Consider the following 12,924-nt stretch of genomic DNA (forward strand, 5'->3'; position numbering starts at 1 on the left):
TGCGAAATACAAAAAACGAAAAATCTAAAAGTCGAAAAATTGCATAACAGAAAAATTGAAAAATTTAAAACCGAAGAACGAAAATATCAAAAAATCCAAAAAAGAAAAATCCAAAAATCGATAATCCGAAAAAACTAATAGGATCTAAAAATAAAAAAACTGAAAAATTGAAATATCGAAAAATTAAGAAAACGATAAATCGAAAAATCGACGAACAGATCAATAAAAAAATTGAAAATTAGTGAAATCCAAACATCTAAAAGTCTAAACATTAAAAATTTTTATAATCGAAAATTTGAGAAATGGAAAACCGAAACAACTAATGGGTAATTGAGCAAAGTCGATAAATTGAAAAAAGAGAAATCGAAAATGAAAAATTGAAAATTTTAGGACGAGAAAGACAAAAATCGGAAAATCCAGGAATTGAAAAACGGCAAAAATTAAAAATTTGAAGAATCTAAAAATCGAAAAATCGCAAATTTAAATTTTTTAATATTTCAGTTTTTTAGTTTTACGATTTTAAAATTTGTGGATTTTTTTTATTTCTCGTCTTTTCGATTTTTCAATCTCTCGATTTTTCGACTTTTAAAAAAACTGAAAAATTGAAAAAAAAAAAATAGAAAGCCTAACATCGAGAAACATCGAAAAATCGAAAAATTAAACCGTGGAAAAATTAAAAATTCGAGAAACTGAAAATTTAAAATTGCAAAATCAAAAATTTGAGTAGTCGAGAAATTAGGAAACAGAAAAATCGAAAAATTTGAAACCGAGGAACTAAAAAATCAAAAACAAAAATCAACCTGACCTGATCTAACCTGACCTGACCTGACCTGCACAATCACGACCTGACAAGCATCAGATCACGGTTCTAATTGTGAGGGAAGTACTGCATAAATTCTTTAGACCAAATTTTTAGAATTGCTTTTATATTGATTGAATTTTCTCAATAATTTGAGCATTCATCACCATTATTTGTTGCCCCATGACTTTTGTTGGCTAAAACTTTTGTAAAAGAAAAGTTACATTGGCTTATTCTTTAAAAAAAAAATAAATAAAAATGTTTGAAGTCAAGTCAAAATTTATCCAAATTAAGTAAATTTGGAAAATAAATTTAAAGTTAAAGTAAATTAATTTGATATATTTTTTGTGCATCATAATTAAATAAACATTCTAAAACAATAAAATTGTAAAGTAATAATTAATCAAAATTTCCAATTATTCGAAAAAGCTGGGTATCTTTTATTGTACTTCAGAGACGAGGGAATTTCTGTCGAAATAACCTTCGACCAGGTTTTAAATGTAGTTAGTACCTTATAAGTTTTTATAGGAAATTCTTCAGCTGCAACACTTGTGCTCTACGAATTATCACTAAATTAAAAGAAAAATTCTTGGATAATATTTGAATGGACAGTTTAAGCATCTCGAGAATTCCATTTATTTAAAGAGGAGTTTATTTAAATTAAACGTTTACTATTATTAATGACAAGTTCATTTATTGCACTTAGCATTTTTTTCCTCTCATATTAGACTTTATTAGCTAGTGGGTGGATGCAAAAAAAGCTCTATTAGCTTATTAATTTTCCCAAATCTAAAACAATTCGTGGAAACAACTCCTCTTGGTTAGCTCATGGCGTCATTTAACGTCGGAATCTCAAGTTGTTGGCCCCCCGTCGTGCCCCCTAATTGCCGGTCCACCCCTGGGGGGCGGCGCCCTGCACAGGTGTAATGAATTTCATATAAAACACTCTTACATGTCGTGAAAAATGATTTTCGTATAGATACAATCTCTTGATGGAAGGATATTAATAAAGCTGTACATGAGTATTGTCAAAAACGAACTCTTCGCTTTTTTAATCAAGCGAATGAGATTTTTTCGAGCGGCCATTATTTATAGTGTGATTGCCTTTTATTTTCCACGTCGACAGGGTCGACCGGCCCTGATTTATAGATTCAAATGTTTGGCGTCTTAATTTTTTGACGAGGAAAAATTGCCGTTGTCGGTGGCAGGACGATTCGATTTTCGAAATCTCTTTGCCACTTTAACCGGGAATTTATAAGTTATAAATTGAGAGGAGCATAAGGCGAACGCAATAACATAAATCAGTGGTTTGTATATTATATGGCGAACCACCTGTCCACTAACTTAAAACACAATCAATCATCCGAAATAATTACGGAGGAAGAGGATATATGATGTGTTTTTTCGGAACTTGCAGCACCGTTTTTAAATTGGAAAAAAATTAACTCGCAGTCAAAATGATCAGCGGTTTGAAAAATTTGGTGAATGGTATTGTTACAGGAAATGTTATCAGATCGTTTCTCTTCAGAAGTCGACCACACGTCTCTGACAGGACTTTGTGGCCGATTTTTTAAATTAATTGATTTCATAATTAATTATTGTATGGAGTTACTGACAGTGATTAATTGTTCTAATCTACCGAAAATCATAATTAGAAAGCAGTGGGCTATAGGCGCCTGACTCGTGACCATAATTGTCTTTACTTATCCTACGTTCATCACCAAAAACTCTTTGTCTTTGGACATATGTATCACACTTTTCTTTTTTTATCGTTATACCTATCTGGGGTAGCTTCATCCAACGAAACCATTTTTAATGTTTTTGTATGAAACGCCATTGAAGGTTCTCAATTGTTGATTTATTTTGCTTCCAAAGTAATTTCCTTTAAACATAAAGATTTAAATATAAATATGTAAATGGTCAAAAGTTTTTCAAATTTTGTTCCGATTTTCACGTGGCGAAAGCTCACAAACTTGTATTTCTCTGTTTTAGTAAAATCGTGAGCTTAATAGGCACTGCCTCAGCTCAAAGTATAATAATAATAATAATAATAATAAAACTTATATGGCTATTCGCCTTCGATTTATTTCCCCATTCTGTCTTACATGAGGGATTAATTTTTCATCTTTCTATGTCATCGCCTGCGTTCTAGTGCTTTTGTGAATAGTAAAATCAATTCCTCCAGAAAATTGTTTCGTTAAATTTAACAAGTTGATCAAGTGTTTCTAAATATTATACACCAACAAATGAATCAAACATACATTTATTCATGCTAAAATGCTAAATCTTCATCACTATGATCGTATTATTACCAACTGAAGAAGGAAAATATTGACATAAGCAGGTTTGTGACATCGCAGTGATTATTTATGAAGTTTAAATTAGTCATTGTTTATAGATTACACTCGAAGAAATGGAGAGGTTCTTAGATAATGCTTCTGATGAATATTTACTACAAAAAGTAATTGTTATCAATTACAAGAACAAAAAATGCACGGTACAACCTGTAGTAGTGAACACTTTTTTAACAATTTTCAGAAAAAATGCACAACTTCTAGGCCTGCCAAATCAAGAAAAATACACGAATCATAGTTTTAGGCGTTCGAGTGCAACTCTACTAGCAAATTCTGGTCAGATTTAACAGCTGTAAAGAGACACAGTGGCTAGCGTTTGAATAGTGTTATGGAAGGATACATAGAGGATTCTTTGAATAATATAATCGAAATTTTGGGCAATTATGAACAATCATTAATAATAGATCTGCCTTGAATCCGGCAGTAAGCCGGAAACTATTCATTAAGACATTATTTTGTCCATTCATCGGCAATTTGATATAAATTTTTATTTTAGTAATTCGAATAATTGTAAGTTTTATATTTTACACTACAAAGAGAAAAACTAATTCAATGTTAATATTTTTGTGGAAGAAATAAAAACCCGTTCTTCACTGAGATTTTTTTAACTCAGTAAACGCTTTGATTTTACTACTGAACCACGAACTCCTTATGAAGGTTGTTATGGAGTTAATAAAGTTAATTTAAACTATCAAAATTGAATAAAAATTTAAAAGGCTTTCGAATTATGTGCATTAATTTTTAATTATACTTATATCTGCAGCCATTTACTTTTTTCTTTCCTTAAGAAAGAATCTAAATCTGTAAAAATATGTAAGATATCAAAGGAAATACCTGCGTATTAGAAAATAATTGTGTTGTACTAGAGTGTGTTATTTGTCTTATTTAAGTTGGAAATTTTGCCTTCCAAATTAAATGTTTGAGAACGATATTTGCTACTTTGCATTCTGCACATAGTGGCACAATGGTGTTGAAAAATGTATCTTGTGTTTTATTTTTAAAACATTGTCGGATTGGTCAACAAGGTGCTCTCTCTAAAACATTTAAATAAAAAAAGAATTAGGTAACGTTCTGGTTCAACAAAAAAGTAATAGTATTGATTTTAATTTATGTAATATAATTTTGCGTAAAAATGAAAACGACTTGGACAATATTGACAATTAGTTAAAAACGTTTTCTGTATTTTTGGTGGCGCCATCTCTGCGAGAAGGTCGCAACTTTAGTAACACTTTGCAGTCTCGGATTAAATATATATTATTCATAAATCAATGAAAACTTTTATTGTTTGTGTAAATAAATCAAATCAAATTATGTACTAGTGGTAATTAAATGTGGTAATCAGTCAAAAAAAAAGCAATTTCAACAATTTAAAGAAGAATTCTAAGCGTGAATTGCCATATGTTCCGTTGAGTCTTACAGATGACGCTAGCAGTATCCAATCGAAGATGGAGAGTGCGTTTTCAATTTATGAAACAAGAAACACACCTTTCATTTCTGAATTAACAGGTTTCAAATAAGACCGTGACTTCAAAGGAAAAAAGTAGTTTATTTCACTATTGGTATTAGTTAGAATAATTAAACAATAATAATTAAACGAAAAAATCAAAACAATATTTCAATTTAATAAATTGACAAGTATGCAATTTTTTTTATTTCTTTTTTATTATTTTTTATTTATTCTCTTAACACATTTCAGATCTTGCCATCACAGTGTTACCTACAATTTAGACTACTTACAGCAGGTACATTAGAGATATATGGACTCTAATATACCTAGGACATATTTATAAAGAGCGGATTTATATGCACAATTTTTGCTAGAGAAAGAACAATAAATTACAAACAAAAAATTGGTCAAAAGTTATTTCCACAGGACTTCCCTCGCCTTCGAAGTACAGTGCCACAAATCCCGCTTCTTCGAAAAATGAAAAAAAATTGATTTTGCGAATTTGTATTCAATAAAACAAATACAAGAGTATGCTACTTTATAAAATTTATGATAAACATTTTTGAGATGTCATGACATTGATAGGAAGATCTACATCTACACGATATTCTTAACATATATATGTATAAAATACAATCAGTCCGGTAGTTTTGGAGATCATCTGCCTAATAAAAATCTGAACAGACGGTACACAGACTGGGCGCGAGACCTAATTTTTCATACTCTATGGGCCATGAAATGTCGAGAAAACATAAAAGTAGCCAGTCGCCCCTCGATAGACTCGATTACAATACTTTCTTTGCTTACGCTCAGACAGTAAAAATAAAATCCGCAAAATTAAATTTTATAACTTTTCAAACTGTATTTTATAGAACATGTATTTCCACAACACCGAAAACACAATATATTTGTCGACGCGTTTCGCCAACCACGTTGTCATTATCTATGCATGCTTACAATAACTGCAAAACGTCAAGACTTCAAAGTAGGTATTCAGTATTGCAATTCTTGATTTAATCCATAAAATAAACTGACTCAGTCATTAATTTTTTCAGACACCCCGTACTAGCAAATCTAAAAAATATTAAAGCAGTGATAAATCACAAGTATAGACTCATCATACTTTCCATATTTAATAAGATTTTTTCAGCAAAATTTTGGGGTGGCGTCATCAATATTTTAGGGGGGATGAGCAAATACATTTTGGTCAAAAATTTACCATGCTTATGATAACTTTAAAACATCTCCAAGATTTCAAAGCATTCGGTTTTGTAGTTCCTGATTAAATTGATAAAATAAATTCACGCATTCATCAATTTTTTTGAGTCAGCCTGTATATGCAAATCCAAAAAATATGAATGGAATGATAAGTTACAAGTACAGTCTCATCATATTTTGTACATTTTAGGTAGGATTTATTCGGCAAACTTTTGAGCTGACGTCATCAATCCTTTGGAGAGGATAAGTAAATAAATTTTGATTAAAAATTTTCCTATATGCGTTTCCGAAAACATTTCTTTCGCCAAAATGGAAATCACAAATAAATTTTGTTGCCCTCTGATTTACGGCAACTTTTGAATGGCTATCTAGAAGTACTTTCGATTTTTTTTAACGACAAAGTAAAACATACACAAATATGCATATGTATGCTCAAGCGAACAAAATGTGCAATAATTAATCTACTTCAATTAATTAAAAAAATTGATCGAAAGTTGTTTCGACAGAACTTCCCTCGTTTCTTCAGCAAAACTATCTTTTAAACTGTTTTCGTTTATATAATAGTATTTCTACTAATAATCAGTTCGATATTTTCCATAAAAAGTTCCTGTTGTCAAGAAAGAATTGTTGAAAGTACAATATCGTTAACGTTATTTTAAATTTAAATTTTTGTACTTAGTATCAATGGTTGTATATAAATACAATTATTTTATTGTTGTATTATGTGATTTTGTAATATGTATCCACTATAGACATTTTCATTGTCTTTTGGAAAATAAAATTGTATTTATTATTATTAAAAAAATGAAACATATCCAGCATTTTCGAAAAATTATAAAATTTGATTTTTCGGATTTTTTACTTTTTATGAGAACCCCTATAAGTTGAAATAATCATATGTACTACAGCACGAAAAAGGATTTTTGGTACCCAGCAGCAAGGGGTCATAAGCTCCTCCGCCTTCCCACTGCGGGTCGCCATAATTCCCTAAACACTGAGGTAGAATAAAATGGATGAGGACTAAAGTTTCCTGGTTTGATTACAGAAATTGATTACTCAGTACCTTCTTCACGTAGAATCTCTATTGTAGCATCAGAGTATCACACAATAAAATATTTTCAACTCAGAAAGTACTTTTCTTAAGATAAAAGTGAATTAATAGAGTTTAAACAAGTAACCGCCGTATCCATTGGAATCATTAATTAAAAAAAAAATAATATTTAAATTTATACGTGGATAGATTTTAAATGGGAAATGGTGTTTTTTTATCAGCCCCAAAGTTTACTGAGAAATCGAATAAAATGACGAATATTGACAAAAAAAACAAGACGAAACCTAGGAATGAAATATATAAAAATTATCTTCTATTTATCTGCTATCTATTTCAATTTTGGGACTTTTAAATACTTCGACTTTTAAATTTTTCGATTTTTCGACTTTTCGTTTTCAGTTTTTTGATTTTTCCATAGGTTGATGTTTTGATTGTTCGATGTTTTGAATTTCCAATTTTTGGAAATCTTAGGTTTTTCACTTTTTTGTTGTTTTGATTTCTCAGTCTTTCAATTTTTTGTCTTCTCGTTTTTCGATTTTTCAATTTTTCGGAATTAATTTTTTAATTTTCGATTTAACGGTTTTCTTTCGAAAACGAGCAATGGAGGACGCCGGGGCTCAAAAATTTTAGAATACAGTAATGTTGCCCTCGCCTATATTTAATAATGATTAAAAAAAAATGTCATAATAACATCGACTTACCCAAAATAATATTCAGAACGTTTTGCTACATTGTAGCTTAACCGAGGATGGAAGACAATTTGCTGCCTGCTTAATTGTCGCATTCTTTCGATGTATAAACATAAACAATTGCAGTTAAGCATGTACTAAAAATATATTTTTACTTCAGAGGCAAGGGAAGATCTGTCTAGATAACTGTGAACCAATTTTTTGGGTTTAAAAGAGAAAGTTTTGCAGGCGCCTAGTGCTTTTTTAATATAAAAAGGCCTTCGGGGTTTCGCGTGTATTGTTTTTAAAATAGTTTTAAAAAATCTCGAGATCCGTGCGAATTCTTTATTTGGAAAAAATTTACAGAATTTTAGGCGCTACTAGCGTCATTTTTTTTAATATGTGATGTTTCATTTTTGAGGGAGAAATCAAAATATTGTCAAAATCGAAAAATTGTAAAATCGGAAAATTAAAAAATCGATTAATCGAGAAACTGAGAAATCGAAAAATCCAAAAATTCAAAAACATCGAAAATTGAAAAACTGAAAAATTTAAATACACATAAATCCCAAAACTGAAACGTCGAAAAATTGGAAACTCGAATAATCGAAAAACTGAGAAAGCGATAAATGGAAATCGAAATAGCTAAAGATCGAAAAATGGGAAAATTCACAATTGAAAAATTTGTTGAAGAATCTAAAAACGAGAAGGCAAAAATCGAAAGACTTAGAAATCGAAAAATCAAAAAATGTAAGATTTAAAAAGTCGCAATATTTTGAAAAATCGATTACAATCCTTTACCACCTGTGCTTTGGTATACCCAGAGACAAATAAAACCCAAGCAATGACACCGGGTGTTCGACAACTAATTCCACATGTAACCCAGTATAAGTAAAAAGAGCAGGAATTCAGTCTACCACTAAATAATTCTGTTTAATTACTTCATTCATGAAATAAAAATGAGTACATACTTTAGTGATGAAACAAAACAATTACTTATATAAAACACATAAATTTATTTTAATTCTGAATAGCATATAACTTAGTTTCAAGAGTAACAATTTTTTTATGAGTATCACCGATCGGAAGACAATTGAGAAGTGTATAATACTGTTTCGCACTTTTAATATCAAGTTTAGTCACAAAAAACTTTCTGAAAGAATTTCGAGCCATTTCTACCAGTTTTGGTACACGTGGATAATTTTCTAATCTTGTTAGATCTTTTTCCAGGAGTCTTGTTGACAGGAAGTCACGCAGTTTGGGATGCACAAAATAATTCGTTAGTTCTATAACAGAATCCGCTAAATATTTCGACAGAGGAAGTGCATCTAAGGTCAAATTAACGTCACAAATGTACGACGCCATCGCACTTAAAAAAGTTGCACCAGTTACATCAGGTTCAGGATCCAAGTACAAGAGAATTTTGAATAATTCGCAGTATCCATATTTTCGAAAAATCTCGTCTTGTAGTACAGTTGTGACCCTTAGGCCAGTTGTGAGTAGATAGGCGAATATTTTAGTAACGTCTTCTTCGTTTTTATCTTCAGGACACCAATAAAACACCTGATAACAGTCTAAACTGTTGATGAAATCGGTGACACAATTATTCAAAGCGGCTGAACTTTGGAGGAGTAAATTCAGTTTTGTTAAAATGTGGTCTGTGTAGAGAATGCTTTCCAAAGCTGGTGGGCGTTTTCTTGAGAAAAAATCACGAGAAATGGGTTCAGATATAGAAATATGGAGAAGATAATTCTTTACAATTCCACAACATATAAGATCATACTTTTCTAAAATAATTTTTAAATAGGCGGTTTCTAGTAGTAACAAGTCGTTGAGATTTTCCGAAAAAGGCGTTTGAATGTTTTCGTCCAGAAAGAATTCAACTTCATATGTCAATAGTTGATGAAAAAGTGGCGATTTTAGTTTGGCTAGTTGTAACAACACACTGAAATGTAGTTTGTACTTTGAGCGACTATCAAAAATGTATTCAAATAACATTTCTTGGACGAAATCGGTGTGTTTATACTTTACGGCTAGTTCAAAGGAGTTATATCCATTGAAAGCTTCAACTGAAGCATCAGCACCATGACACAACAACGTAGTAATCAATTCTTCACTATTGATATCCGGATTTGCCATCAATGACATGTGAAGCGGAGTACAATTTCCTTTGTCTTGTCCATTAACATCAAGCCCTTTATCCAATAAGAATTTCGTAGCATGGACATACCCTTTTCCAGCAGTTTTGCCCAAAAGAGTCTCACCATCAACAACAGACGAATATTTTTTCAACAGTTCGAGAACATAGTTCTCAGGGACGGAGTTCTGAGAATTCAACACGTGGTCTAAAGCACCAAGAGTCCCCACATCGTCTGTACCGTGGGACCTGAGCAAAAATTGAAATATTTGGCAACTGGAAAGTAAGTTATTGGTTAAAGTAATAAAGGAAAAGTTTCACATACAAACCGTTTATTTCGAATGGACTCTTCAAATAGCATGCAAATGTAATTGTTTTCTCCTAGAAAAAAACCTTTTCGTAAACTTGAAAAGTATTTTCTGAAATTGCCAGAATCGTTGCTGTCAATGGCATCCATCAGAATATCCATTGCTTGATGTTCCACTTGTCTTCTAACTAGATAATTACCATAAAATACCATTTTAAAGAGCGGCGTACGAAATAATTACTAAAATGGTCAAATATACAACAAAACTTTGACATGTACGGAGATAAGATATTTATTAATTGCGCTATCACTAGTATCATATTTTATCTTCTATAATTGTAAACAAAGAGTTGATAAGATTAATTGTTAGTCACTCAATTTTATTTTCTACCATAAGATGAACTACATTATCACTAGTATCATATCTTCTTTGTTTCGATAATAATCTAGGTATACTTTGCAAAAGATGGGACAATAATTGTAAACAAAGAGTTGATAAGATTAATTATTATTAGTCATACAACTAATTTTCTACCATAACATGAACTACATTTACTGTTTATTTAAATTTAATAATCATATAATTTTATTTCCAAACTAATAATTTTCTTGTGCATATCACTGATGGGTAGATGGTTGAGAAGAGTATAAAATTGTCTAGTACTTTTAATATGAAGTTTAGTAACAAAATACTTTCTGAAAGAATTTCGGGCAATTTCGACCAAACTTGGTACGCGTGGATAAATTTCTGTTATTAGCAGTGTTTCATCCGGTAGCCTTTTTGAAACAATTTCAAGCAGTTTGGGATCAACAGAATAATTTACTAATGCTAACAAAGACTTTGCCCCATATTTAGTGTGATAAAATGCATCTAAAGTTAAATTAATTTCGGAAATATAGGATACCAATGCATTTTTTCTATTCAGATATGCTTCTTTATGAGGTTCGACATCCATATGTAAGAGAAGCTTGAATAGTTGGCAATACCCATATTTTTGAAACACACTCTCTAAAAATTCTTGATTTGCTCTTAAACCGTGTATGAGTAGATAAGCAAATATTTCAGTAACTTCTGCTTCAGTTTTATTTTCAGGGCAACAAGTAAAAACTCTGCAGCTGTCTAAGCTATCAATAAAATCGGTAACAGATTGATTCAAGTCTGCACTACCTTGAAGAAGCAAATCCAAAGTTGACAGAATCCACTCCGAGTATAAACTTTTTTCGATGTCTAAAATATGACGAGGTTTGTAAAGAACGTACTTCTCAAAAATTTCGCAACAGAGATAGCCACACTTTTCTAAAATAATTTTTAAATAGTCGGTTTCAATTAGAAGCAACTGTTTAAGATTTTCCACATAGGCCATTCGAGTGTCTTCTTCCAGTAAGAATTCTGTATCATGATTTATGAGTTTGTGAAAAAATGGCGATTTTAGTTTGGCCAGTTGTAGAAGCACACTGAAGTACAGTTCAAGTTTTGAATGACTGTCAATGGTAAACTCCAGTAGCATCTCTTGGACAAACTCTGCATGTTTGTGGATTACCGCTAGTTCAAAGCAACTGTATCCAGTATTAGCGTTAACCGAAGGATCAGCACCATAACATAGTAAGATAGTAATTAGTTCCTCACTCTTGGTATCCGGATTTGTCATCAATGCCTTATGGAGTGGGGTACAACCATCGATTTGTTGTGCGTTGACGTCAAATTCTTTGTCTAGGAAAAGTTTCATGGCTTGAATGTACTTCACTCCAGCAGTTTTGACCAAAAAATTGTCACGATCCTTAACACAACAATACTTATTTAACAATTCGCGAACATAACGCTCTGGTACAGAGTTTGGATAATTCAACACGTGTTCTAAAGCAGCAAGAGTTCCTAGGTCGTTTCTGCCACAAGATTCATTCAAAATATCAAATATTTCTTTCCTACAAGTAAATTATATATTATTATTATTAATATGGTACGTTTAAGATGCTTACCGGTTATTTCTCATGCACCTTTCAAATAAAGAAAACATACCGTCGTGATTTTCCAGAAAAAAATATTTTGACAATTTGCGAAACTGAATTTCAAATTCGAGAATTCGGTTCTTTTCAATTAAGTTCGGTAAAATTTCCATTATACGACGATCGAAAATTCTTTGCGTATGATGAAAGCCACATTTCATGGTCAATGCACAAATATGTAGAATAACGCATGAAAAATAAAAATGAACAAATAGAAGCAGATAGTGAATAGTAGGTGGCATTTCAGAGATAAATTATTTGTTATCACTGTATCCCTCAAATGACCAAATAGTATAGGATTACAAAAAAATAGATATAATGATACATGTTATAAACTGCAGCAGTCTTTGTTTTATGAAATATTTAGTAGTGTCCATGTATTTTTTACTTACTTTACTTTCTTATTTCTCTATGAAAAAGTTTTTTTTTTCACTAGCAACCCTGAAGCATGCAAATGTCGACTTATTTAGAGGTAGCAAAGTTCAACTTTTGCGACCAAGGTTCAAAAAGAAGATTGAGGTTATGTACGAAATACTTGATGCGTTTATTTCTTAAAAAATGAAAAAATGTGTACTACTATAACATTACTAGAGTATACACACGGTATTAGCCACATTTTTTCTGTTGTATATTCTATGTCGTTTTCTTCTAATTCGTTTTCTATCAATGTGGATACCAGTCTTTGATAATTGAGCTTCGTGATCTCCTCCATTATCTTCTGATTGATTTTCTTTTCTTTTTTTTCGTTTTGTTGTCAATACGTTGTCATCAGTTCTTAATTTTGCATTAATCAAGAAATGATCTGTTGAAAGTTCTACATTTACATGTTTTATTAATTTTTTATGTTGCCTTTCTATTAGGATCTCATTTCTTCTTATCATCTCTCATTTTTGTTTGTCTTTATGTTCGAAGAGCTAATTTGCTATTATCAGGTTATCG

At 31.0% G+C, this 12,924-nt stretch overlaps 2 protein-coding genes across 2 annotated transcripts; both read right to left on the minus strand.

Moving 5' to 3' along the window:
- Positions 1 to 8,533: 8,533 nt before the first annotated feature.
- On the minus strand, positions 8,534 to 10,269 carry LOC135130216 (uncharacterized). Its single transcript, XM_064057570.1, has 2 exons — positions 10,004 to 10,269; positions 8,534 to 9,950 (listed from the first exon to the last, which is right to left on the minus strand). The coding sequence occupies exons 1-2, from the start codon at positions 10,192 to 10,194 to the stop codon at positions 8,558 to 8,560; spliced, it is 1,584 nt and encodes a 527-aa protein (XP_063913640.1). The 5' UTR covers positions 10,195 to 10,269; the 3' UTR covers positions 8,534 to 8,557.
- Positions 10,270 to 10,522: 253 nt separating this feature from the next.
- On the minus strand, positions 10,523 to 12,168 carry LOC135130376 (uncharacterized). Its single transcript, XM_064057747.1, has 2 exons — positions 11,959 to 12,168; positions 10,523 to 11,904 (listed from the first exon to the last, which is right to left on the minus strand). Exons 1-2 carry the CDS (start codon positions 12,144 to 12,146, stop codon positions 10,551 to 10,553), a joined length of 1,542 nt encoding a protein of 513 aa, XP_063913817.1. The 5' UTR covers positions 12,147 to 12,168; the 3' UTR covers positions 10,523 to 10,550.
- Positions 12,169 to 12,924: the final 756 nt, after the last annotated feature.

The sequence above is a fragment of the Zophobas morio genome, unplaced genomic scaffold (assembly GCF_036711695.1).
Source record: "Zophobas morio isolate AGI-343-1 ecotype UQ-CSIRO unplaced genomic scaffold, CSIRO_AGI_Zmor_V1 ptg000017l, whole genome shotgun sequence".
NCBI classification, from domain to species: Eukaryota; Metazoa; Arthropoda; class Insecta; order Coleoptera; family Tenebrionidae; genus Zophobas; species Zophobas morio.

Coding starts and splice junctions, on each gene's coding strand:
- LOC135130376 (XM_064057747.1), bottom strand. CDS start 12,146: ATGAAATGTGGCTTTCATCATACGCAAAGAATTTTCGATCGTCGTATA. Junction 11,905..11,958: donor AGGTGCATGAGAAATAACCG/GTAAGCATCTTA, acceptor ATTTACTTGTAG/GAAAGAAATATTTGATATTT.
- LOC135130216 (XM_064057570.1), bottom strand. CDS start 10,194: ATGGTATTTTATGGTAATTATCTAGTTAGAAGACAAGTGGAACATCAA. Junction 9,951..10,003: donor GAGTCCATTCGAAATAAACG/GTTTGTATGTGA, acceptor CTTACTTTCCAG/TTGCCAAATATTTCAATTTT.